The sequence below is a fragment of the Camarhynchus parvulus genome, chromosome 6 (genome assembly GCF_901933205.1).
Source record: "Camarhynchus parvulus chromosome 6, STF_HiC, whole genome shotgun sequence".
In the NCBI taxonomy this organism is placed as follows: Eukaryota; Metazoa; Chordata; class Aves; order Passeriformes; family Thraupidae; genus Camarhynchus; species Camarhynchus parvulus.
Genome location: NC_044576.1, coordinates 28,544,797 through 28,568,600, shown reverse-complemented (window position 1 = coordinate 28,568,600; position 23,804 = coordinate 28,544,797). Strand labels below are relative to the sequence as shown.

General features: G+C 41.1%; 1 protein-coding gene across 1 annotated transcript; it reads right to left on the bottom strand.

Moving 5' to 3' along the window:
- Nucleotides 1-9,555: 9,555 nt before the first annotated feature.
- On the bottom strand, nucleotides 9,556-20,667 carry LOC115905049 (inactive pancreatic lipase-related protein 1-like). Its single transcript, XM_030951105.1, is given in 13 exon segments — nucleotides 9,556-9,619; nucleotides 10,852-11,019; nucleotides 11,349-11,460; nucleotides 12,416-12,545; nucleotides 12,679-12,797; nucleotides 14,226-14,345; nucleotides 14,597-14,716; nucleotides 15,873-15,981; nucleotides 17,014-17,148; nucleotides 19,116-19,241; nucleotides 19,680-19,778; nucleotides 19,780-19,835; nucleotides 20,619-20,667. Coding segments are annotated over 13 exon segments (1,407 nt in total).
- Nucleotides 20,668-23,804: the final 3,137 nt, after the last annotated feature.

Here is a 23,804-nt window from a genome sequence, read left to right as displayed (position 1 = left end):
TTTCTCTTTTTGGGTGCTACTATTCTTATGAAAATGGCTATAAAAAGAAACCTAATTTATTATGAAAGTGAGGCAGGCCAAGTGGTTATGCTTGAATTTGGGTGCTCCTTTATGTGTGTGACTGAGCAGAAGTGACACCAGCCATCTGTATGGCTTTAGTTCCCTTGTGTGCCCAAGGTGGAGCTTCACTGCTGCTCGTGACTCAGCTTCCAGCAAAATTGGTGTAGCTCTCTGAGTAAGGTGTTTGTTTGTTGGAGTTCAGGCAGAAAGACTTTGGGCAATACCAAAAGCAGATCAGGTATTTTCTGTAATGATGCTCTCAGAGAGCCAGAAAATGAAATACAAAATCTGATATATCAAAGAGAGGTGTAATCCCTTAGTTCTTGTATTATTTTATTGTTAAAAATTCATTATCAGGCAAATAAGCTGGCCAATAACCAGGTATATTAGCATGAGAATGTGCCTATTTATAGATCTAGGGTTCAGTAAGGTCCAGCTGCACTGCAGAAACCTTTGCACAGCAGTTTGTGCAGTATTACATTTTTCTGCTAACAGCTGTAGGCCGTGTCCCTCCGAAATTCAGCAGTGTTGGCACAAGCTCTGGAGGTGATTCAGTGGCACAGGTGACCTTGGTCCATGATGCTGCAAAGATGCAGAGGGTGAACTGAGAGGCTTTAGCAGCCCCTACACCCAACTTCCACCTATTTGCTGCAATGAAGGTGTTTTTACAAGTGCTTTATGACTATAATTATAAACACCATCCTAATAGGCTAGGTACTGTATTTAACTTGTAATGAACTTGATTTCGGCTAAACATTCAATTAATGTTAGTAGTACAATGGGAAATATAATTACAGTCTTCAGAGACACATTAGGAACCAAATTTTGCTTTCGGTGTTCTACCACACTGCTGAAGATTCCAGTGGAGTTTCATGTGTGTGCATTCAGAATTTGGTCCTTACTCTGGACTTTTCTAAATCTTAAGGCTTTCTCATAGGAGTGTGTTCAGATTTAAAGCTACAGCCCCATCTGGATAGAAGGGATTTTGTTTAAGTTGTTGGTTCTATGAAATCACATTAGTCCTTACTGAAATTTGCAGATTTTGTATTCCTGTGAATAGTTATGGAATAAAACAACTTGTAAAAGGGCCTCCCTGACAGCAGTGTCCAGCTCTCTGGCTAAGGGACAATGGATTCAGAATTCCTTTACTCCGTGCAAGAACTGCTTGGTTTTAGAAGAAATGACGGGCTAACAGAGCAGGCCTGATATTATGAGGCCTTTTTCTTGTAATTTTTCCACTTTACTGCAACATAAGGAAAGAAAGGAATTGGCTGGAGAGATGTGTGAGCAGGACCTGGATGTGCTGGAACAGAGGCAGTGGGGTGCTCCAGCAGTTACAAAGTCAGGGGTGGTTTCAAAGCAGAGTGGTGAGATAGAGCTGTGGCTGCCAGGGTTTGTTCAACTGCAGCAATCCAAGGAGTTAGAAAGGTGACTCTCCCTTTCCTTAGGGCAACAAGGAGTATTTCCTTCCCTTTGAGGAGTAATCTCTGCACCTCTAGTGGGAACTTCCTTCTGCCATCAGCTGATAAGGGCAGACACCAGACTGAACACATCCTCTTCCTTTGAGTCCAGAGAGCAGCCTCAGTGCTTCTCACACACTTGGTAACGCCCACAGGGCTGCAGCTAAAGCTCTGCAGGGAATGCATTGCTCAGAAGGTTTATTCTTCATCTGTGACAATCATAATGGATCTGTTTTCTCACCCTGTGCCTCCCCACCAATACTTTGCCTAGGTGGCGATTGACTATTCTAAATGAGTGGAGTTGAAGGAAATTAGCAGAGAAGGTGCTGGTTCTGCATCATGTATGCAGGAGTTGTATCTAAATGTGGTTTTTTCCCCACAAGCAACATTCCAACATCCTTCTTCAGATGATTTTCTCCCTATGTTCTTTGTGTTGGCAAAGGTCTGGGTAGCAGCACTGTCTGCAGGGTGTTGTGAACACACAGCCTTGTCCATGAGAAATTCCTTACACAGTGGGCAGGAGAATAGATTTGTCTACTCAGGAAACAAGGTCAACATTTCAGCCTGATAATTGTGTAAGGCGGCTGAAGAATCAGGTAACATCACTGAGGATGTTCCAAAACACTTAAAAAAAATGTTGCAGTCCTGTTTTGTCTTATGGGTGAAACATGAGACTGAAGATCAAAAAGTACCACACACTGATTGAGGATGTTACAGGACTGAGGAGATGTACAAACTAGGCTGATCATATCCCACCAAAGGAATTTTAATTTCTCCCCTTCAGAGTCAAGTAGCATATAATAATTCAGTAGCATATAATAATTGAATAGCATATAATAATTCAATAATTCAAGTAGAATATAATAATTGTTTTTTTCTTTTTTCAGATCCAGCAAGTATTTTTGCTGACTGCAACTGCAGCTCGGTCAGAGCATCACAGGAGTTTCATGTAGCTGGAAAGGACTCCAGTTATCAATCATGTATCACTTTCTGATGCAAAACAATATTAATTCTGCCTAAACTGCTCCCAACTTTTGTTTAATCTGGTTTTAAAACTCGTGATGTTTAAAACTTCTGACCATTCTGAAATGGTGTTACCTGCTCTGGCAGTTTGTTTGTTTCACTGTCCTCATCTGTCTGAAGTCTTACATAATGTCAGCTTTGACTCTCTGTGGTTGTCCTACCCCTAGAGAACATGGGAACAATTAATCTCATTCCTGCCCTGACAGCTTTTGACATATCTGAAGACCAGTTTCATGCATGCCCTGAATCTAATTATTTAATTAAATGCCAGCTCCTTCAATCATAGACCTGTTCTATGTTCAATCATAGGTTTTATAGACCTGTGATCTTTTTTATGGCTCTGTTGGGAGCTTTGAGGATTAGGCAGTGCATGCTGGTTTCTGGCAGATAAGCATCTTATTGCTGGGAGGAGATTTGGAAACTGATGCCGAAGTTGTTCTGTGGGAACACACGTGAAGGGCTCGTGTTGGGAGCATCCCTGTCCAAAACAGCCCTGGTGAAGCATCAACAACCAATGAAATGGGACTGAGGATTTGAGGCACGTTGTGGTTTTGTCTTTTGCAAACATTGATTAAAGGCCTTCCTGTGTTTAAGCTGAAAGGTATGTGTTTAAACCTTGGAGCTTGTTGCAGGAGTTGATGTTATACTGGCTGAGTGTGTTTTGGATAAATGGCGCTTAGGAGGTAACCACCAGTCATGGTTGTGAAGCAGACCGTGAGTTTTCCACTCAGAGTGCTTTTGGAACTTGCATCATTAAAGCATTTTCCTTGAACTCCTATTCTGTGGAGGTTCTGATAAACTGCTGCTGGTGCTCTGCAGGCCTGAAGTGTTTTTCAGCTGCAGGGAAAGTGCTGCAGTGAAAAACTTCAAAGAGGGTGAGGAATCTTCATGAATGACTTGAGGGGGAAGTTTTGGCAGGATACATTGAGCTTTTTACTCTGAATTTAAAATGCAGGAAAATACTCCAAGCACAGGAAATCAGGTTCCACTCTGAGTTAAATACTAATTTAATCTGGTAGTCAGATTAAAAACCCCTACTTTTGACTAGAGGTCAGCACCTCTGGGGGTCTAAATCTCCCTCACACACCCCTGTTATTAAAATCCCTGGCTCTTCTCTGTGGCTGTTATGAGACATCCTGAGCTTTGGAAAATGTAGATCTAAATGGAGAGTTTTGGAAAACAGTGCTTTAGACTCAATTATTTAATAGCTGTTTCACTCCAATTGATGGCTGAGGAAGAATCACATGATCTCCTGGGAGATTCCCAGTGCTCTGTCACCTAAAGCTATGGATGGTTTGGTGCCAACAGTGAGTGATAAACCTTGTGCATCACTATTTCCTCTCTGCTTAACCAGTGGAGAAAGCAGAAGTGCAGTAAACAAGAAAACAACTCACCGTAGTGCAAACTCTGCTCACAGGATTTGTTTCATCTACTCTGTTCTACTCCTCCAAAGCTGAAATAAAGCATTTTTTACAGACTCCATGTCCAAAATATCTCACAGGAACAAAGAAGATGATGGGATTGGTATGAGCAATTTGGTGTGCCCAGAAAACCCCAAAAGATCTGCCCTGTAGATGAGCAGTCCTGGGAGCAGCAGGACCAGTTTTGGATACTAAAGCAAAGCAAAAGCAACTGGAGAAACTCCTCAAATTTATTGAACCTTCTGGGGTTTTTTTGTCTGTGAAGTTATATTCATCTTCCCAGAGTACTGTTAGCATATTCACCTACATTTAAATAATTAATTTCCTTGTTATACGCCAACTCTTAATTTTTTGTTCTTTCAGAATTATTGAAATCTGTGACAAGAGGTAGTGATATGAGGAAATGCTTGGTTTCTGGTTTGTTAATCAATTCCATAATATCTCATTCTTCACAATTGCTTTATTTAATAGCACCAATTTCTGCTTTCAGGTCTTGACTTCCCTGTTAAGCATTTAAGTTTCAGAATTTTTTTTAATCTTTTAACCTTTATCCCTTTGATTTTTTTTTTCTCAGCCTATAATTTATTATACAGTCTCCTGTCAGAGGAGGAGGTAGACTAGGTGATTTTTACTGTATTGCAAATTATAATTATTATAGTTATTTGCATTAGTAATGGATTCATTCTTATCACTGAAAACAATTCCATTATCTGATCAGACAGTTATCTTCACACTGTCCGTGCTCATATACTTTTATTAGGCACCTCTTTCTCTGTGGGTCAAAAGGAGAATTATTCTTTGGTGCAGTCACTCTGCTCTCCACTTTTAACATGTTTCCCTGGTTAAAAGGAAGTTTTTTATTATCTCATGAGGGTCCTATGCAATACAAAGATGCTGCTTTCTGTGTTTCCATCCCTTCAGAGCCAGCAAGGGAGGGCACAGGAGCAATGTCCCCTCTGTCACCGCCACCAGGAGAGGATTCCTAATTCAAGTTTTGTGGGAGGGAATGAGAGGCTGGCTTTCAGGACCCAGCAAAGATATTTTTGCTCCTTTTGGAATGAAAGCAAAGGCTTGAGGATGTCTGATCTGGCCTTAAAGAAGGGGAGAAGCCTCCTCTGCCAAGCCTTCCCTGGGGTTTGGAGGTGGGCGATGCCAGAGGGAAGGTGCAGAGGGGCAAACTCTGACTCCCTGCTGAATTTGCTGTGCCTTTGCAGGGCTATAGAAGGGTCAGGTGCACTGATTTCCAAACTGCAGGCAAGGGGGAGATGAGGAAGGCTGGAAGGAGATGTGAGGTCAGGCCACAGAATCCCCCAAGGGACTGAGACCACCTTGGTGAGAGCTGAGCATGAGAGCCTTGCTCGCTTCCCTCCTGATGATTTTTTTCCCCTCATCAAAAGAGAGGAGGCTGGTGTTTGGGTAAAAATTAAAGACAACAAAGAAAAGGTTAATCTGAACCAAGAGTTTGTTTAATTTCTTTTTGAGCAGCTCCTGTGGTAGTTTCTGGGCTGTAGGACAGAGTGCTTCTTGTTGGGAGAAGGAAGGGGTGGCTCCAACTCTTCCATCACCCCAGGCAGGACAAGCTTGTCCTGTGTTTTACATCCCATATAATTAAGGTGATGACTGTACATATTCCTCCTCCATGAAGAACCTCTTCTGAATGAGAAATGGTGCTGCACTTAGGGCTGCACTGACTTTCCAAAGAGGATAATCAGGACTCCCAGAGAGTCCATCCTCTGAAGCTGCACACCCCCAGCTCAGGCACCCAAGCCACCATAATGTTCATTGCTGTTATTTTTCATGTGGAATTGACTCTTAGGTTCTACAAATTGTATGCTAAATTACACTAGTGTGAATTATTAGCTGAACTAATGCATTACTGTGGAGGTTTAGGTCCCTTTTTTCCCCTTCAGCACCCTTAACTGGTTAGTTGTGAAGCCGTTACCTACTTAATGCAATTAAAGGTAATATCTTTCTTAGGATAAACACACAATAATTCCATGGGCCAGAGCACAAAGAGGAACTTGAGTGCAACTTTTGTCTTTGGGTCTCACCAAATAGAGGTCATCAAAGTGATAGCAAGTGCAGTAGCCACGCAGTTGTTCCTGTGTAATTGAACACAACATTTAGACTAATTTAAAGAGTACTTTGCTTCTTGTTTCTGTTTGTCTGCAAGCACAGTTTAGCAGTAAGTGTCACGTAGGGCACTATTGGTATTTTTTGATTTAGAGCTGTGGAGCATCACATCAACCCTCTCCTTTCTTCCTCTGCCCTCTGCTGATTTTTTTTGACTTACCTTTCTCTTGTCTTCAAATTTTAGAAGAAAAATGGCATCTGAACTTATTATATCATTTCTATGGTATTTATTTCCAATGAATATATCTTTTGCCAAAGAAACTGCTCCCAGTTTATATCAGCAACAAGATGTTAACAAATTTAACCTTTTTTTTTTCCCACACTTTTTTACAACCACACATGGTGTATATTTCTGAAGGATGAGGGTGGGGCAACACAGTTTGGGAATTACACTCCAATCAAGGAGAAACAGCCTTCAAGGCATAACATCATAAAATTCCTATTTGTCACCTCTGAGGACACATCCCAGGAAGGTATGGAAATAAATACACAGCCATAACACTGTCACCTGGGGCTAGGTGATGAAAGCTCTAACATGACAAACTAGATTAAAAAAAAACCCTCCAGAGATTCGGAAAGGAGAATTCGTCAATGCCAAATTAAGATACGCTCAAATATTTCTTGAAAGATAGAACCTCATTATGCTACTGATTTATGGATCAAAGTAATGACTGTGGACAGCATTGTCTGAAGACAACAATGAGCACTGCAGTAATAATTAGAGTCACATGAAATCTTCAATTTTTATTTTTTTTGGTCTGTTTCTAAGATGATTTGTAATAAAGGGGGAAAATGCATTGCACGCAGCAGTCTAAAATGTAATGGAAATACGTGGCCCAAGTTGTTCCCATATTTAAAATATTTAAAATTCTTATTGCAATGCTGCCCACCAACAAAATAATAGTAATTTCTGGCAGGAATTATAAAACCTTAACTATAGCACAAAGCGTTTTTCACCAAATTACTCACTCTATATCCACAATTACAGCCTATTTTTTTTCCTTATGCTGATAACAAAAGATACATTTTAAGATCCTCGCTGTGCTACTCTTCCTTTAATAAATAAAGTGAGCTTTTCAAAAGCTGCAAAACAATGCAGATAAAAATCAAAACATTTCTACATTTAAGGATGCAATCAAAGACTTGCCATGAATGGTGTGATATTAAAGTTAAAAAAAAAAAATCAATTTGCTGTGTATTTTTGACCATAGTTTGTCACAAATACCATTCCCAATAGATAAGAATGATTATATGGTAAAGAGCATAATTTATATATCTCAAGCGTTCTGCTTTTGTCACCGCCATCGTTAAGGAATTTGACACGTTTGCAGGAGAACAATATATGTCAACTGAAATATATACCAATTAGCCCTAAATGGGACACTGAAATGAATGATGCATGTGCATGCTATACTTACAAGTAATAACATGTGGTTTAAAGTCGCTCGCGTTTTCAAACAAGAATTCTTTTTATGTTGTCATTTAAAAAATCTAATATTTCAAAAGGTCAGGAATAAATAGCACCATTAGCATTAAAAGCTAGCTAAAGGGAAAGTAATTTGTTGTTCATTTAACATTGCATTTTATGTAATAGCTTTGTAAAGTGTTCGGGAGGGGGGGAGAGGTTTTACTCTGCTGAAACAGGATGACGGCAGCTCCAGTTCATTATTAAAAGGAGATTTTTTATTATGCTATTGTCAACTTTAACGTCTTGATTCTGTTAGGTGTTTGTTAAAATTACACGGGCTGCTGAAGTGGCTATGGCAGAGGATAATGCTGAGAATATCATAACTGTCAAAACAATTGTGTAGGCAAGAACCTGCTTATTCCAAGATAATGGAACAAAAGACAAAGGAGAAACTCTTCTGCAGTGTTAGGAAGTTAATAACCCTGTTGAGGTTTCCTCAGCAGGAGGCACTGAGATCAGGACACCAAATCCTGGGAGACACAAACAGGGAAGGCAGAGGGAAACAGGGGATGCCAAAGGGATGGGGGCTACATGAAAACCCAGCATCAGACGCCAGCTCCCCCATCCATGGCTATTCATAAACCCACAACTATTTATCTTCCTGGAGAGGGTCTGTGTGCTCCTCCAAGGACTGGATAAAGTGTGAAAGCCTCTGTTCCTGTAGCTGGATCCTCTTCCTCCTGCCCAACTGCAGCCATGGAAAGCCAAGGAAGGCATTGCAGGAGCAACCCAGAGCTGGACTTAGTAGAGCCTGATGCAGGACAAAGAACTCCAATCCTTGTATTTATTAGGCCTGGCTCTATTATTCTACCACTATAAGACTGACCACATTTGGGAAAAACTGGAGACAAAATAAATGTCAGCTTTTAAGTGTCCTTCAGGACAGCACAGGCTGTGAGGAAAGCACAGAAGGAGAACTCTGCTGTGAACTCCAGGAATTCAGGAAATTCAACCAGCCTGGTGTTGAATATTTCCAGAGATGGGGCACCTAACACCTCTCAGGGCAACTTGGGCCAGTTTTAACACTCCTATAATACAGAACTCCTTCCATACATCTAATCTAAGTCAAATAGTACCTTTTAATCTGGGCAAGAAGCAGAAGTGCAATTTAGAAGGTTTTAAGCATAAAAGCAAGCCTGCATGTCTCTGACTAAAACTGAAATTGCTGGAGGATATTCTCTTCAGTTGTGTTAAAGCAAGGGGCACTTTGGCTTTTATATAAAGAACTTACTTCAGCCCAGAGGTTGCTAACCCTCAGTGCTCATGTTTCTTTGTCTATTATTCACATCCCCTATCTCCTTCCCATCACCCTGTGAGGGCTGGCAGAATGCACTCAATTAAAAAGCCAAACAAACCACAACAAAAAAAAAAACACCATTGCTTTTTTTTTCTATACTAGAAAAGTAGTGCTCCAACTCAAAATAAATTGGTTTCCACCTGCACCACTGCACAGAATCTAAAGCCTTGCTGGAGGGGTTGATGTCCTTCAGGACAGGGTGTTCTGGGTGAGGAAAGCTCACCCAGAGAGACCCAGGAGAGGTCAGGAGATACTGAGAGAAGGAGCAGCAGATGTGTGGAGCAGCAGATCCCCAGCAGTTCTGTGAGGTTCTATCAGTGAGGATGAGATTCCTCTGGCAGCAGAGGAGACACAGCCCCCTTGTCCAGCAGAATGCTGAGGGACACGAGGCAGGATTGCATGGGGACAGAAATGAATTTGTTTCTGTTACCTGCCCCCTTTCCTCTTGCTTGAAATTGTTTTGAAACAGGCTGAAAGCAGGGGAATTCTCCAACAGGTTTTGGCACATTCACTCCTAAAGCCACTCTAACAATTCTGTCTGTAGAGAGGGATCCACAGACTCAACCTCTGCCTCCCAAACCAGCAAAACCCACCCCAAACAACGCACACCATCAGCACCACAGCAGCAGAGTCCAGTGTTTTCTGCATGAGTAGCTTTTATTGGTAGCAGGATTTGGGGATCTGGACATGCAGCTAGCAAGCAGTCAGAGTCTGCAGGACATCCTCCCTCACCGTCTCAGAGCCGCAGAAACGGTACCTGAGGATAAAGGACATGAGAGCACCTTGAGCTGTCAGCAGCTGCTGAAATTATTCAGGTGGATTTGCACTGATGGTAACACAACCTGATCTCTCATTTCAGACAAATGAACGGAACAAACTTTGATCTTCTAAATTTGAAATATAACTGCCGGGGAAAGCATTGATAGACTCTATTCATTCTGCTTCATTGCCCACCTTGCTTTAATGTTACAGTTTTGGGGTTTTTTCCCCAGATTTTGTGCTACCATCTCCATAGAGATGACCACAGCTATTTGTGCAAAGGCCATAAGTCAGTAGAAGGGTGAGTTCCTATCGTAATATATGTTACACTATCTACAGAAATACACTTTGTCAGCAATATGCTTTGGTGGCTGGAAATTACAACCTGACTTAGGACCTCTGCTTAAGGTGAGTTCAAGTGCTGCTTGGCTGTAATCATTTCACTTTGCTTGAAACTGTTTCCGCCTCCCATGTTGTCTTTTAAGTGATGGAATTTTAACTGCTCATTTGAAAATAGAATAAATTAAATTTAAACTGTACCTCCTGTTCTAGATACCAACCCATGATGTGGATAAAATAAAATAACTGATCAAGAAAATGAAGGAATTCATGTTTAGAAGTCCAGGAAAATTAGTAAAACTGGATCAGTAAACCATGCTTCTATAATCTGAACATCCAAGCTGTGCTTTACAAAGTCTAAAGAAATCAATTTTAACCTTTTTCCCTCAGCTTCATAGGCAGTTTTCAGTACAGCTCCAAGTGTTAGTGGTCCTCATTGGAAAGGTGGATTTATTTTCACCATCCTCTCTAGTCAATCATGACCTTAGGGGTCATCAATACCCCTGGAATACTTGGCTGGTTCCAGCTGACAGTGAATCAGACCCACAAATAATCTCTTTTTGTGCATAGTAGGAGTTTAGCAAGAATGGTGCTGACAATCCAAGCCAGCATTAATTTTTCTCACCCAAAGTGTTTTACAGAAAGTTTGCTCTTCTAAAGCCTGGAGAGATTTTCAGTTTTTCTTTGAGGTTATTTAAGACAAAGGGTTGAAGTAGCAGTGAATAGAACTATGGATGAACAGTGTCTTGAAAGGAAGGAAAGAAAAGGTTTCCTTGAGAATCTTTTCCTTTTAATGCCTTAAATAACTTTTCTTGTGGAAAGGCTTCTACTGCACTTATAATTTTGTCACCTATCTTCTCCAGTAACTTTCAAGATTTTCACAATACTTACTCTCTCCTAGTTTGCCCAACTTGTACTGTGATGGTTGCAGCTCCCAGTTTAGGAAGAGCTGGGTTTACCCAGTTGTTGTTCCAAAGGAATTTAACCTTGGTAACTTCTCCTACATCAGTTTCTGCATCAATGTAGGCTGTGTAAGTGTTGTCTGGCTTGAGGGTACCCCTGTGAAAAACAGCATTTTATGGATGTGAGGCATGGCAACATTTACAGTTAATTACCACTCTTGTCAAAGGCTCTGCTGTGGTGGCAAGAGGGTAGAAATTCAGCAGAGAGACAACATTTATCCTATCATATGGCAGCAACATTACTGCCAGATTTCTGATGTAATTCATCCCAAATCACTTTTTCAGAGGCAGCAAAGGCAGGTGGGCCTGAAATGCAGCCTTTTTGTTTCTCTCTTCATAAGATCAGTTAAAAGAGAATTATTAATTACAAATACAAATTAAGAGTTCTAGAAGAAAAGTTTCTTTTCTATTGAATTTTTAACTTACTTGGTGATCTGGTGCTGCTTTGTGTTCCCATTAGTGCCATAGAGGGCCACATTTACATATCCATCTACTTCGCTCTTTCCAGAGAGGGTCACAGTTACTTTGTACCTCCAAACTACACAGAAGAAATAGAATTATTTAGACTGCACCCAGGGAGAAACAGTCCCCAAAACATCAAATTCTAGTTTTGTTTTTTCTTTTCTTGTGTGTCTGAACAGTATAGTTGAGAGCAGAAAATATAAAACGCCAGCGAGTCAAGTCTGCTGTTATGTCCTAATGAGATCAACATGAGAAATAGAAGACATTTGTGTTACTTTCTGGGAGAGAAAAAAGAGAAAACTAGTCCATATTGTAGTAAATACTATATAGATCTCAGCATTTTGACCATGAAGGTTTTCATACAGGGTGAAGTTGGAAATAAAGGGTTGTTAGGGATAAATACAGATACAGAATCTAAGCAGCATGAAAGAATTCTGAAGCTCCAGAAAAATAACTTTTGTGGGTGGGAACTTCTTTTTAGAGTGCAATTAGCAAAAGGAACTCAAGAAAGTTCTGATTTGTGCTTACAAGAGCAAACTGAGCAGTGTGTTGTGAGAGCTGGCATTTAGGATAACTGAGGTTGTAAAGGAGCTCATCTTGTCCATCCAACAGCTTGTTCTTGGCCTTTGTCAAATGGAGTTTTTGGCATCTCCAATGATGGAGATTCCCCAGCTTCCCTGGGCCCCTCCTCCTGCATTAACCACTGCCATTGTGATGTAATTTTCATACTATTTAATAAGAAATTTCCTTTCTGCAACTCCTGTGCATTGTCTCTCCTCCCTTCTCCTTGAACCTTGCAGTTCTCCAAATATCTCAGCAACCTCCACTAGACTCTAAGAGCTTGTCATCAACTTTCTTGCCCTGTAGGGCCCCAAACTGGCATTAGTGATAGGGCAAAAGAAGAAAAATCATGAAGAACAGAAGAGACTTTGCACTGTGATGAGATCTGTTCATCTGCTGAAGTTAACTGTCAAACAGGAAAAGAAAATTTTCATGAGGAGTAGGTAGCAATGGAAGCATTCAAAACTCACGAGGAAAATCCTTGGCCTCTCTAGTATTCAGGAAAAGTTTCATGAAGTCATTTTTAACTTTGTCCTTGAATCTGTCTGCATAGTGACCCATACTTGGACATCCCTCTTCTGGGCATGGGAAACAGTTTCCCTAGTGAAAACAAATATATCTATTAATAACATTATCCAGCAAGACAAGGAAAAGAAAAAAAAAATTAGTCAAACTATTTATTTCTAATAATGCTTTCAATAGGGTCCATCCCAAAGCTCTGAGAAATACTTACTTCTTTAAAAAGATCATATGAAGGACAAGGATAGCCTAAAAATCCGTCAGGGTAGGTGATACTGTCCGAGTAGTACTTGTAACTCCTCAAGTGGTTGCAAGCTATGAAGTCCCGAGTTCCTGTGAAAAGATGCCCCCAAGTTGGTTCTCCTTTTCTCTTCCCACTCAAGGAGAGAAACCCATGTCACCGGGATGCTGTGGTAATTCCTCCTCAAAAGCCTCATCTCAGTTCTTGGAGCATCAAACGTGAGGTTGGAACCTTTCTTGCTTCGGATGCGCTCACCCCAAGGAATGATTCCCTAAGGAATGTCACGGGCTCAACAGGTATAAAATGCAAACTTGAAATGCTTTGTGGAACCGACTGTGCAGCTCAGTCCAGCCCCTGCCCCTCAAAAAACACTTATTCAATCCATCTGACCGAGTTTAACAATAGAAACCAGAGCTGCCTGCAGCAGGTCTTTTGTAGGCAACAGTTTCATTACCATAACAAAAGAAATCCGAATGAAAAGTATTTAACAGTGAACTTCCTAGGGCAGTGCTGATTTGCTCCAGCTGAGGGCTTCAAAACAAAATTATTATTATTTGGGGGGTACTTAAGAAAGGGAGACTCTTAAAATTAAAGTAATGAATATATTATTTTCCTTTGTGTTGCCTGTATTTTCCTGACTTCAGGTTAAAAAGAAGACCATATACTACGCAGCTATTTCTTTGTGCTTTAATTCCCCATTATGATAACAAGTTTATTAAAAAAAAAAAGGGGGGCGAGAATGAAAAACTAATGCCTCCAGCTGCATTGAATAAAACCTGGAGTAAAAGGCTAGCGATCACAAATCAGATAATGGATTCCCAGAGTTTAAGTTGTTTGCAGTAGTGTAAGAAAGAGCTCAGATAATGTATTGAAAAATCTCCACAGCGGAAATCTTCGGGGTTTTAAATTTATTTTTTTAATCTTATGTGCAATTTAATTTTAGCAATATACATTGGAACCTTCTGATACCTAGAGATTTCATTAGAACCACGTTAAACGACAAAGAACAGTGTATTTGAGCAACTACGTGCCAATCTTTTTTTAGCTGCCTAAAAATAGGCACAGTGAGATCACTTCAATGCAACTCTGATTGTAATCTAAAACTTAACAAGGAATCGAATTAATTACTCTATCTCTGAAGAATTTCAGCCGAAGACACTCTCCCAGGAGTAGCTGTGAACATCTTTGCCCAATTCCACCAGTGCTGCTGCTGGGCAGCGAGACACAAAATGCAATGTGTTCTTAAAAGACCCTTCAAAATGTCTGGCACAGCTCCAGCAACTTTTGTTTCTGATATTGGATCCTTTAGGGGAAACACATTTTCCAGAGGCAAACCCTTTGTCTTGTTTATTTTTTAATAAGCTCTGGAAAAGTGGCGTGTTTTGAGCATTTTACCAGCTTCAGTGCAGTCTGCAGCTGGTGGATACACCAAAAGCTAATGTAAAACAGCTGAATTAAGGCAAGATAAGTGGCTACACTTTGAGGGCTTCCCCTGAATTCGTAATGCAAACAACACTTACCTTCCCAGATGCCATCGAGATCTACAATCTGTGAAATAGGGTTCTTGTCACAGCCGGGCATCTCCTCTCCTCCGTTTGGATAAAAGTCAAGATGTCCTATAGCTGGCCGTATGCCAAAACCTGGAGCATTTGAAACAGGGGTAAGCACGTTTTACATAAATGTTGTCTCATACCTGTAGCTGCTGGCTCCAAGTTTACCTGAGCATGGTGTTTCAGGACAGGAGCTGTTAGTGACTGAAATGGTGAATTTGTTCTGTTCTGCCCCAGCACAACAGCCTCGGCGAACAATCAGGACACTGAAGTGCCACAGGGCATAAATAATGCAGTGCAGTAAATAATAAATTATCAGCAGAGTAGAGCTGCATACTCACCTAAGTTGGGGACTGTGGGAGCTGAGTCTGTGTGGATAACATCAACAAATTCTGCATCAGATTTATCCAGTCTGACTTCAATTGGAGTGCCTTGAAAATAAGGTTGTGCAGGGTCCAGTCCTGAGAGAAAACAGTAGTGTTATGTATAAATAAAGAAAAGGTGTAGAATCATTTTACATATTGATGGTATATAATGAATGTCACAAATATAGTTGCCTATGGTTCTTATATCTAAGTAATATTGGCATTAATAAAATGAGGATGTGTGGTCTCAACTTCCAAGTGGTTTTTCTCCCAGGAAGTCACCTATGGGAAGCCTATTAAATTCCACTGCTTTACATACTTACAACAATACTGAATGCCAACACTTGGAATTAACTTTTTTTTTTCTTTTAATTGAACCTCTCTTTAATAACACTGCTCAAACTGAGGTTACTGTGTATGCATCCCAAGGAGCTGATCCATCTGGGTGGTTTCTAGAGTCCCTTGCTTGAGAGTACTCAGAGGAATTTGTGCAGATAGCACCCCCTGCTTGGAGGTGTTGAAATGTTGAAACCTGCTTGCCTACATCAGGCTCTAGATTTTGGGAAAAACATCTAGTTTGGAAACAATGAGCTTTGCTTTTGAACCTAGCAGAAAATGGAATCAATTTGCTTCCCAAATTGCTGCAGCAATTTCAGGTGCTTGTAAAGTCCTGCAAATTGCACAGCTTTAGCTGCCTTATACTTGCATCTCTTCTTGTCCCTCAGGCAGCTTATTTTGGGTTTGCTTTTAAACTGAATTTTGTAGACTATTAGTCCATGTTTCACCCAGCCTGAAATCCCCGAGGAAAAACAACAATTGAAAAGGGTTTTGTTAACAATGCCCAAAATTGTCTTTTATCCATGAAAGGCCATTCTGCTTAATGCGCAATGCCCTTGGCACTGCTTACATGATAAGAAGCTCAAACCCACAGCTTTAACTTCTGGAAGTGCTGAACGTGTTAAAAAAATCCCTTTGCTGCGTAACAGATGTGCAAGGAAAATAATTATCACACTCCTTCCCCGGCTTAGCACAGCCCTGCTCCTTGGGGTACAGTGTGAAAGGAGCATAATATCCCAATTGCCCTGACTGTGCTGCAGCCCAGAGATGCAATCACAGTGGGATGATTCAGAATGAATGTCACAAATATAGTTGCCTATGGTTCTTACATCTAAGTAATGTAGGCTTTAATGAAATGAGGATGTGGGTTTTGTGAGGTGGCTGTGGTGGGAGGAAGGTGGCTGCAGGCACTGACCTGTGATTCTGCCGATGCCCGGCTGCCTCCGGCCGGCCTCGCCCGCAGCGTGCGCTCCCAGGCTGTGGCCAATGATGTGAACATTAGCTGGGGAGTACCCGTATTCCTCCTGACAAAACAGCAAAAAACACACATTGCCATGCCCCTTTGCATCAGCAAACAGCCACAGATTTGAAAGGGGCTGGGAAACTACTTTTAATTTGCCTGCTGGCTCAGAATCTCCTCCAGGATTTCAGCGTCTCTTTGCCGCATAGTTCTGTCCAGCACAGAGATTTTCCAAACCTCCTTATTCAGCTGCTGCCCTGGTTTGGAGATTGGGATAACTCCAGACAGCTCTGTCAAGAGTCCTGAGGGGCTCTGGATCCTTCCAGAGGGCCTATTAAGGTTCACAGAATGCTTGTCTGGCTTGCAAGAATAAGCCAGGCAGGAACTCTTAGTTACACCTGGCAGGTTAAGCACCACTCAAAGCTGGAGAAGGCTATGAGATGAGAAATGCCTTCAGCCTTTTTGGACAGGAATTCAGTAGCTGCAATGCAGATGTGGAGAGTGAGAGGTGGGTCAGAGCACTGCTAGACCCAGCACGCTCTCTGGTTTTAGTTATTTATAGTTCTTTTATGGGAAATTTGTGTTGAAAGCAATTAGATTAAGAGAAGGCTTCAGACCAAGCTTCACTTGCCATGTGAAGCTGGCTGCAAAAGGAGCCACCTCCTGTGGGTTTGGGTACTGTCCACCACAGCTTTCCCTGGGGCAGCTGGTGGGTCCTGCTTGTCCCCAGCCAGTGCTGCCAGCTGGTTTTCTGGTGTTCTTGAGAGCTCATTGGTTGTCTCCATGAAAAAGAATTTTGCCAATCCATTATTTCTGCATATTTAGTTTTACATTTGTTAACATCTACAAAGTAACTCTTTGGCTGCACTATGAGAATTTCTTCTAGAATTTCCTCTCCTTAAGCTGGCAGGCCTCGCTGCTATCACATAATATTCTCCTTTTATAAAAAACATTGTGCTGTTTGTTTTCAGCACATCTGACCGTGGAGTAGAGGACAATATTTTCTGCTGGTTACATCCACAATTGTGAAAGTTCCAGAGCTGTATTTCTTTGAAATCAGTATTATAGTATAGCTTTAAGAACAGCAGTCTCTTACCTTGAGGACATTCACAAAATAAGCGATTTCAGCGCCCACGATGCGAACGTTGTTGGCTGCCTGGGTGTATGGACACCTTGCACCTCTCTGCCAGTCCACACAGATGCAGTTCACATCTTCCACAGTGAGCATCCTCTGTTTTGTAAAACAAAAGTAAAAACCTTGGTAAATACAGTATGGGATCAGTTCATGTTGGTCATTGTGGCTGGGCTACGAATTCTTGTGTGAACTCGTGTGAGAATGATTTGAAAACCAAAGCTGTAGCATGGATGTGTGCTCAGAGGGGTTTGTGTGATCACACAATGCTGCAAGAGGGTGATATGTAATGTAGTAATCATTTCAAATACCCGGAGCAGTATTTTTTACAGAAGGGAGAACAATATCAATAATGAAACGTTCAATTTTTGTTTTCAAACAAACTTGGTATGTAACACTAAATAAGAGCTCTACTTATGTACCCATTCACTTCAGTGACTTAAAAGTACTACTTTAACTCAAATTCAATTAGAATGTATTTGATAGTTAAAGTCAATAGTGGTTTTCTGATGCAGATTTGTAAGAAAGAGAATGTGTTTTTATAAGATGGTGTATAAACTGTTGGTGTTCATTTTGGATTTATGGCTGTATTTGGAAATATGTATATGCAGGCAGAGACTTTGCCACAGAATCAGAAGCTTTACTTTCTCCATTGAGCTGGATTGTTTGGCTAAAAGTATTTTGTTTTAGCAGCTGAAGTATATGACAACAACAGACAAAGGACAAAAAAGGCAATAAAAGTGTCTGTGACCATACTAGAAGTGGTAAAAATCAATTTGCAGATAGGATTGTTGCTTAATGGGAAGGAAAGCAAGTAACAGATACGCATAGGTGGATTGATGTATTCACAATCCCCTTTGCTCTGCTCTTTATTGAAAAGATTCACTGAGACCAATTTGTTTCTAAATATAAACTAAAAATATAGAGTATTGTGATAAAACACAGGCTACCATAATAGATGAAGAATTTAAGGATTTATCTCCTGCCTCTACCTCCTGTAAAATTGATCAAATGGATTTAAGAGACAAGCTGAAAAATATATTGTGAGCTATCTCATTGATTGCGAAGTTCCAGGAAACAAACCTCTATTTTAAAATGCAAAATGTAAGACAGAAAATTATAAAAGCATCAATCTGCTTCTGATACCTGAAACAAATTATTAACTGACAAATCCAACGATCATCCATAGTTTTTCTTTTATTTTGATCTAGCATCAAAAAGAAGCAGGCAGTGGGGATGCAATAAACATGAAATACCTTGATTTTAGTTTCACGTTATTCCTCATAGTGTTCTCATAAGTAAAATAGGAATACATTATTTTTAAAAATTGTATTTCTGTTAATGGTTGAAAAACCTTATCCTCAAAGCGCCATCAACTGGTATTTTGCTCTGTGCTGCATGACTAGGGGCTTTCATTAGCTCCAGCAGCAATTAAGAGCATGTTTGGAGGACTTGAGAAAACCACAAGCTGGAATTGCACTTTGCATAGGGACAGAGTTAGGAAATAATTTGTGGAATTAGCACAAAAATCAATAAAGCAGAGTGCTTTACTACATCCAGTGCTCATAGCAAGTCCTAGATTGAAAGTTTTGTTTGAAATGCTCCCCTTGAGGTCCCCTTTGGATGTACATTTTTATGTCTTTGTTGCTTTTGGCCGTGGCCAGCCCAGGTTTTCAGCCTCCTGCACTCATGGGGCAGCCCAAACCTTCCTGATAGACCTTCCACATCTAGAAACCTTCTCTTGGCTGGAGAAATAGGATGCAGGAGCTATGAGTCTGCAGTTATTTCTGCAATCACCCCAATCCCAGCCAGTATCTTACCCCAGGGCTTCTGTGCTTTTCACCAAGAAAAAGGGCACCTACTTAGTCAAATCTTTTGTCACGCACTTCACTAAAGAGAAAAGCTGAATGTAAAGCTACATATTCAATTTGGTAACAATCTGAACTAATTTTTGCTTTCTTATCACTACAAATACCATGAGAAAAAATGCTTAGAAATAGAGAAAACAGAAAATTTATATGAATGTGTTTATAAATGCAAACTAAGGGTGTCCCTGTGGTACCTACCTTGCACATCTCTGTCAACCAGTTTTCTTCTCCTTTGTCTATAAATCCATGTACAATAAATCTGGTCTTCCTGCTTGCCTTAAAATTTGAGGCCTTAATTGTCGACTTATCAACAGCAGACAGCTTCTATGTTAATGTAAATTAAAAAAAAAATTAGCATAGCTAAGAACTTAATAAACCTTTAAATCTGATTTCTGTAAATAAGTTTTCAAAATTGAAAAGACTTGAACCGTGCTTATCTGTGCAGGTGTTTAAAAGTTTTGCAATGTTGAACTCATCCGCAAGAATTCATGTGAAGGTTCACGTGAATTCAAACCAAGCTTTGACACCCATCTTAGAGCAAACAAGACTTCAGCGTGCTTTCATTTTATTTGTGGAAAAAAGTTACCCCAAAATGCTCAGTTTCCCAGTAGTTCTCAGTGGGGACCCTGCCAAGGAGCTGGGAGAGGTGTTCTTTTGAATAAAGTGGCAGTTTGGCCATTTTTAAGGAGCACAGCTGGAGTCTGTGTTTAATTACGAGTTTTGCATGTGATACACCAATGTTTAAACCACAACAGTTCTTACTTGAAAGTTAGCCATGTTGTCTCTGGTGTACAGGAGAAATTGAGTGTCTACACTCTCTGGTTTCCAGGGTAATCTGTAGATTGGCCTTTCCACAGTTCCCAGACCATGGTGCATCATCTGTGAAGCACCCAAGCCTTTCATAGCAAACTTCTTTGCCTGAAGACAAAAAAAAAAAAAAAAAAAAAAAAAAAAAAAAAGAAGAAAAAGAAGTGTGAATAGGCAGAGAAATGGAGCAGTCAGAACTCATAGCATGGCTTGGAGGGGTCTTTTTTTTTATTCTAGAAAATCCCACAGTTTATAGAAAGCCAAGACCAGCAGTTGCCCTTTCCTAGATCTTGAGGAGTTGCAGTTTATCCCAAGAAGAGAAGCCAACCTATTGCTCACCAACAAAGTCTTCAGAGGATTCCTTTGTGGTATCCTTGGGTACCCTCCCCCAGCTGTTGCTTTGCCCAAAGCAGAGACAGCTGATGAGTTTCTCCTAATGCCAAGCTGAAATATTGCAGATAATCAGCAATAAATTCAGACTGTGCTGAACAGCTGACTGCACATGGGAAGCCTTACAGCACACAAGCCAGTGTCTTCTGCTGAACACAAAGCTATGCCCTCATTAGATTGCCTCCCCCCTTGCCCTGGTTTTTTTTCCCATTTCCATCACTAATAAGAGTACAAGAAAGAATTCCCTATGATTAGTAGAGTGGTGGCTTTGTTCTGAGATAGGAAACATCAGCTTTTCTTGCTCCCTCTTAGGGCAGAATTCTCAGAGTGGAGAAGAAAGACAACACTCACACTCTCATCCCATCATTCCTCTATGGAAAAGTGAACCACATTAACTTCAATAAATAAGTTTTAAGGCACCAGGGTGTAGAATAACACCTAGAAAAAAGGTGGAAAATACAGCAGGATAGAAAGGCAATACAAACACTAACCCCATATGCTTACCTTCTGCTGCGATGAGCAGAGACAGGGCAAGAATCCAAATTCCAAGCATCTGGAACAGTAGAAAAAGAAGCAGCTAGGATTTGTTAACCCACTCGTTTAGCCAGCACACTCAGCCCCCTGGTGCTGAATTTTCTCAAGGTGAACAGAGTGCCTGCTGTTTCTGCAGGATGTATCCCTGACTGCTGTGTGCCGGACACACTCTGTGCGAGTCAGCTTTGTGTTTGCTTGCTCCGTGACATATTGGGGGCCATAAATATATAAAAGCATAACTTAAATCCAGGCTGATTTTTTCCCCTTCTAATCAGATGCACAGGAGCTTCTTTAGAATTAGCATGAGGATTAGAGAACATGAGCTGCCCTTCCCCTCCACACTCCTGTGCTGTGAGAAGCCACAAGTCTGACGAGGTATAAGGAAAAAACCCCAGACCTGAACTACTTACGATGGAGTCTTGGAGTTCCTGCCACTAATGTGTGAACATTGCATGTGCTTTTATAGTCTGCTTTATCCTTGGAAAGGTTCCTAGAAAGATAGGAATATTTGTTTCAGATGATAGTTTATAGATAAACTGGCAAACAACTTTAATGGTTGGTTTCTCTGATAACTCCAATATCCATGGACATATCTGGAATCAGTGAGCTGGATCTCACAATATGATTGGAGCTCCAGAGGCTGGTAATTCCCAGGCAGCAACTCTTCAGGAGAGGCCCATGAAAGAGAATGATATGGATCTGTGTGTCTTGTCTTGGATGGGAAGGCTTTTATTTTCGGTGTATACTTGGGGTGAAGGAGATCTACTGGGGGAGTTTTAGGGAACCACATCATTTTTAAGCTCCAGTCCTTGCCCTGTATCAAGTGACTTCAGATGTGAAATGCTCCTGTGTTTTCTGGGTCTTTTGGTTAAGGCTTATCCCTTTTGGAAAACTCTCAGTGGGCTTGGGACATTCTTTTCATAGTGAAAGAGTCTGACCTTCTCCAGGCATCCCTTTAATTTCCTTGCTGAATGAAGTAGATGTAGGACAGTTGTGTAACCACTGGGATCTTTTCTGTACTACCCATGAAACCCAGGTTTGAGAAAAGTTCTGAGAGATTAACTGAGATTAACAGTTGTGTAACCACTGGGATCCTTTCTATACTACCCATGAAACCCAAGCTTTGAGAAAAATTCTGAGATTAACTGAGATTAACAATTGTGTAACCACTGGGATCCTTTCTGTACTACCCATGAAACCCAAACTTTGAGAAAAATTCTGAGAGATTAACTGAGATTAGCAATTGTGTAACAACTGGGATCCTTTCTGTACTACCCACAAAACCCAAGATTTGAGAAAAATTCTGAGAGAATAACTGAGAACAAACACACTGGAAATATATACAAATGACACACAGAATTCCCCCAGACGCGGGGATGTGGCTGGAATGTTACAAAGCTCTGTAGATTGTCCTAGTAGAAACACAACTAAAAGGTGAAAAGCAGCCTGTGCAAAATGCACAAGACTAGGTCTGGCAACCCCTTGGACCTGTTTGTCTCTTGGAGAAGGCCCTAAGTGAGCTCAAGAAGAAATGACACCTGAGCTGCCTCCACTTAGAGAGTTTCATCAGCTTGGCTCTGCTTTATGACCTTACATGTTTGCAGAGTTGATGTTCCCTGATCTCCACCTCTGAGAATGACCAAATGGATACCAGGTGTTCCACTGCTATCATCAGTGATAATGGAGTTTATTTCTTTAAACAGCTGCCTTTTATTTTTATTAAGATACCACCCTTGATACCGATTTAGAGCTCAGTGCTCCTGTCTTTAGTTGAAGTGGGATTTTGGTTTGTAAATAGGTTTGTGTCAGTGGAATCAGCACATGTCCCAGTGCACTGACAAGATTTAACACTTGTTCAAAATGTGGGGGGAATTTTTTCCCACTTAATTTAAGAGCTGATGGAAAAGATTTAAGTTAGGATTTTATCCATTAGTCTGCTGCTCTTACTCAATACTGTAATAATACAGGAGATGCTCTGGTCCTTGTGGTCCCACACTTGGGGGCTTTGGAAGGAGGATGGATTTTAAGAAAAGAAAAAAAAAGGTAATAAATTAAGGCACAGCTATGCTTCTCCAGTCCTGAAGAAGGTGTAGTCTGGAATAGGAAGCAGGCAGAGGAGAGGACTGGATTTCTGGTGTTCAGGATGCTGTGGCTCTCTCTTGGGACACTGTGGAGCTTCCCAGCATTGTTCACTTTTCCTTGCCATGTGTCAGTTGACTTGCAGGACTCAGAACTGCAGGTCTCTCTGGCTGAACCTCAGTCTTGTGTTTAATTATGCTTTTAATGTTTTTACACTTGTGTTTAATCAGGGATACAACAGGACTGGGGTTTTTCTTCAAAAACTCTCATTCAGAAGTCCATACTCATAAATGTTTTCTCATAGTATTTCTGCCCCTATTTCTTAGAACTTTATCTGCCCAAGTGCTTGTGTGTCATTTATCAAACATGGGGGAATGGGAGTAAATAAACTATTAACTCCTTCTTCATTAGCTCAGAGTTTGGGTTTTATACTTGGAGAAATATCCACTGCCTTGGTTGCTTACAGCTGCAGGAGGCTCACTCATGCTGCGCTTTGCAAAGCAGTAATGGTCATTTTAAATGTGAAATGGTCAGTCCCAGGTTTTGCAAACCTGGTTACTCAGAGTTTCTCTTCAGGACTCTCAGTGGCCACTGCAAATGTTTGTGTTCGAAATTAAACAGCATCCAGGAGCTGGGATTCAGTGTTCGGCTCCTTCCAAAGTGGGGAGCACTTGAGGTTTGCCTTGTCTGCCTTTCCAGGCAGGTGCAGTACAAAGGGCTGTGCTCACCTGCTGCAGGAATCACCGTGCTGCTCCTGGTGCTGCTCCTGCCCCATGCCAGAGTGTCCTCTGGGGGCAAGGCTCCTGTGTGGGGCTGCAAAACCCTCAACAGCAGCACAGGCTGCAGAATGGAGGTGTTCCAGACCTGCAGGGGCGCTCTGAGGAAATATTGCCTTGAGAGTGTTTGATAATGTCCCAGATTTATCTACCAGTGTGGTGGGACTCAGTTCTTGCCTTGAGAACAGGCACAGTGAGACTGTGCAGTGTTTGAAATGGATTTTAATATATGTGATTTCTGGCTGCTCCATAGTTACAAGCACAACAAACGCGGCTCAAACATGAGAAACACTGATATGTG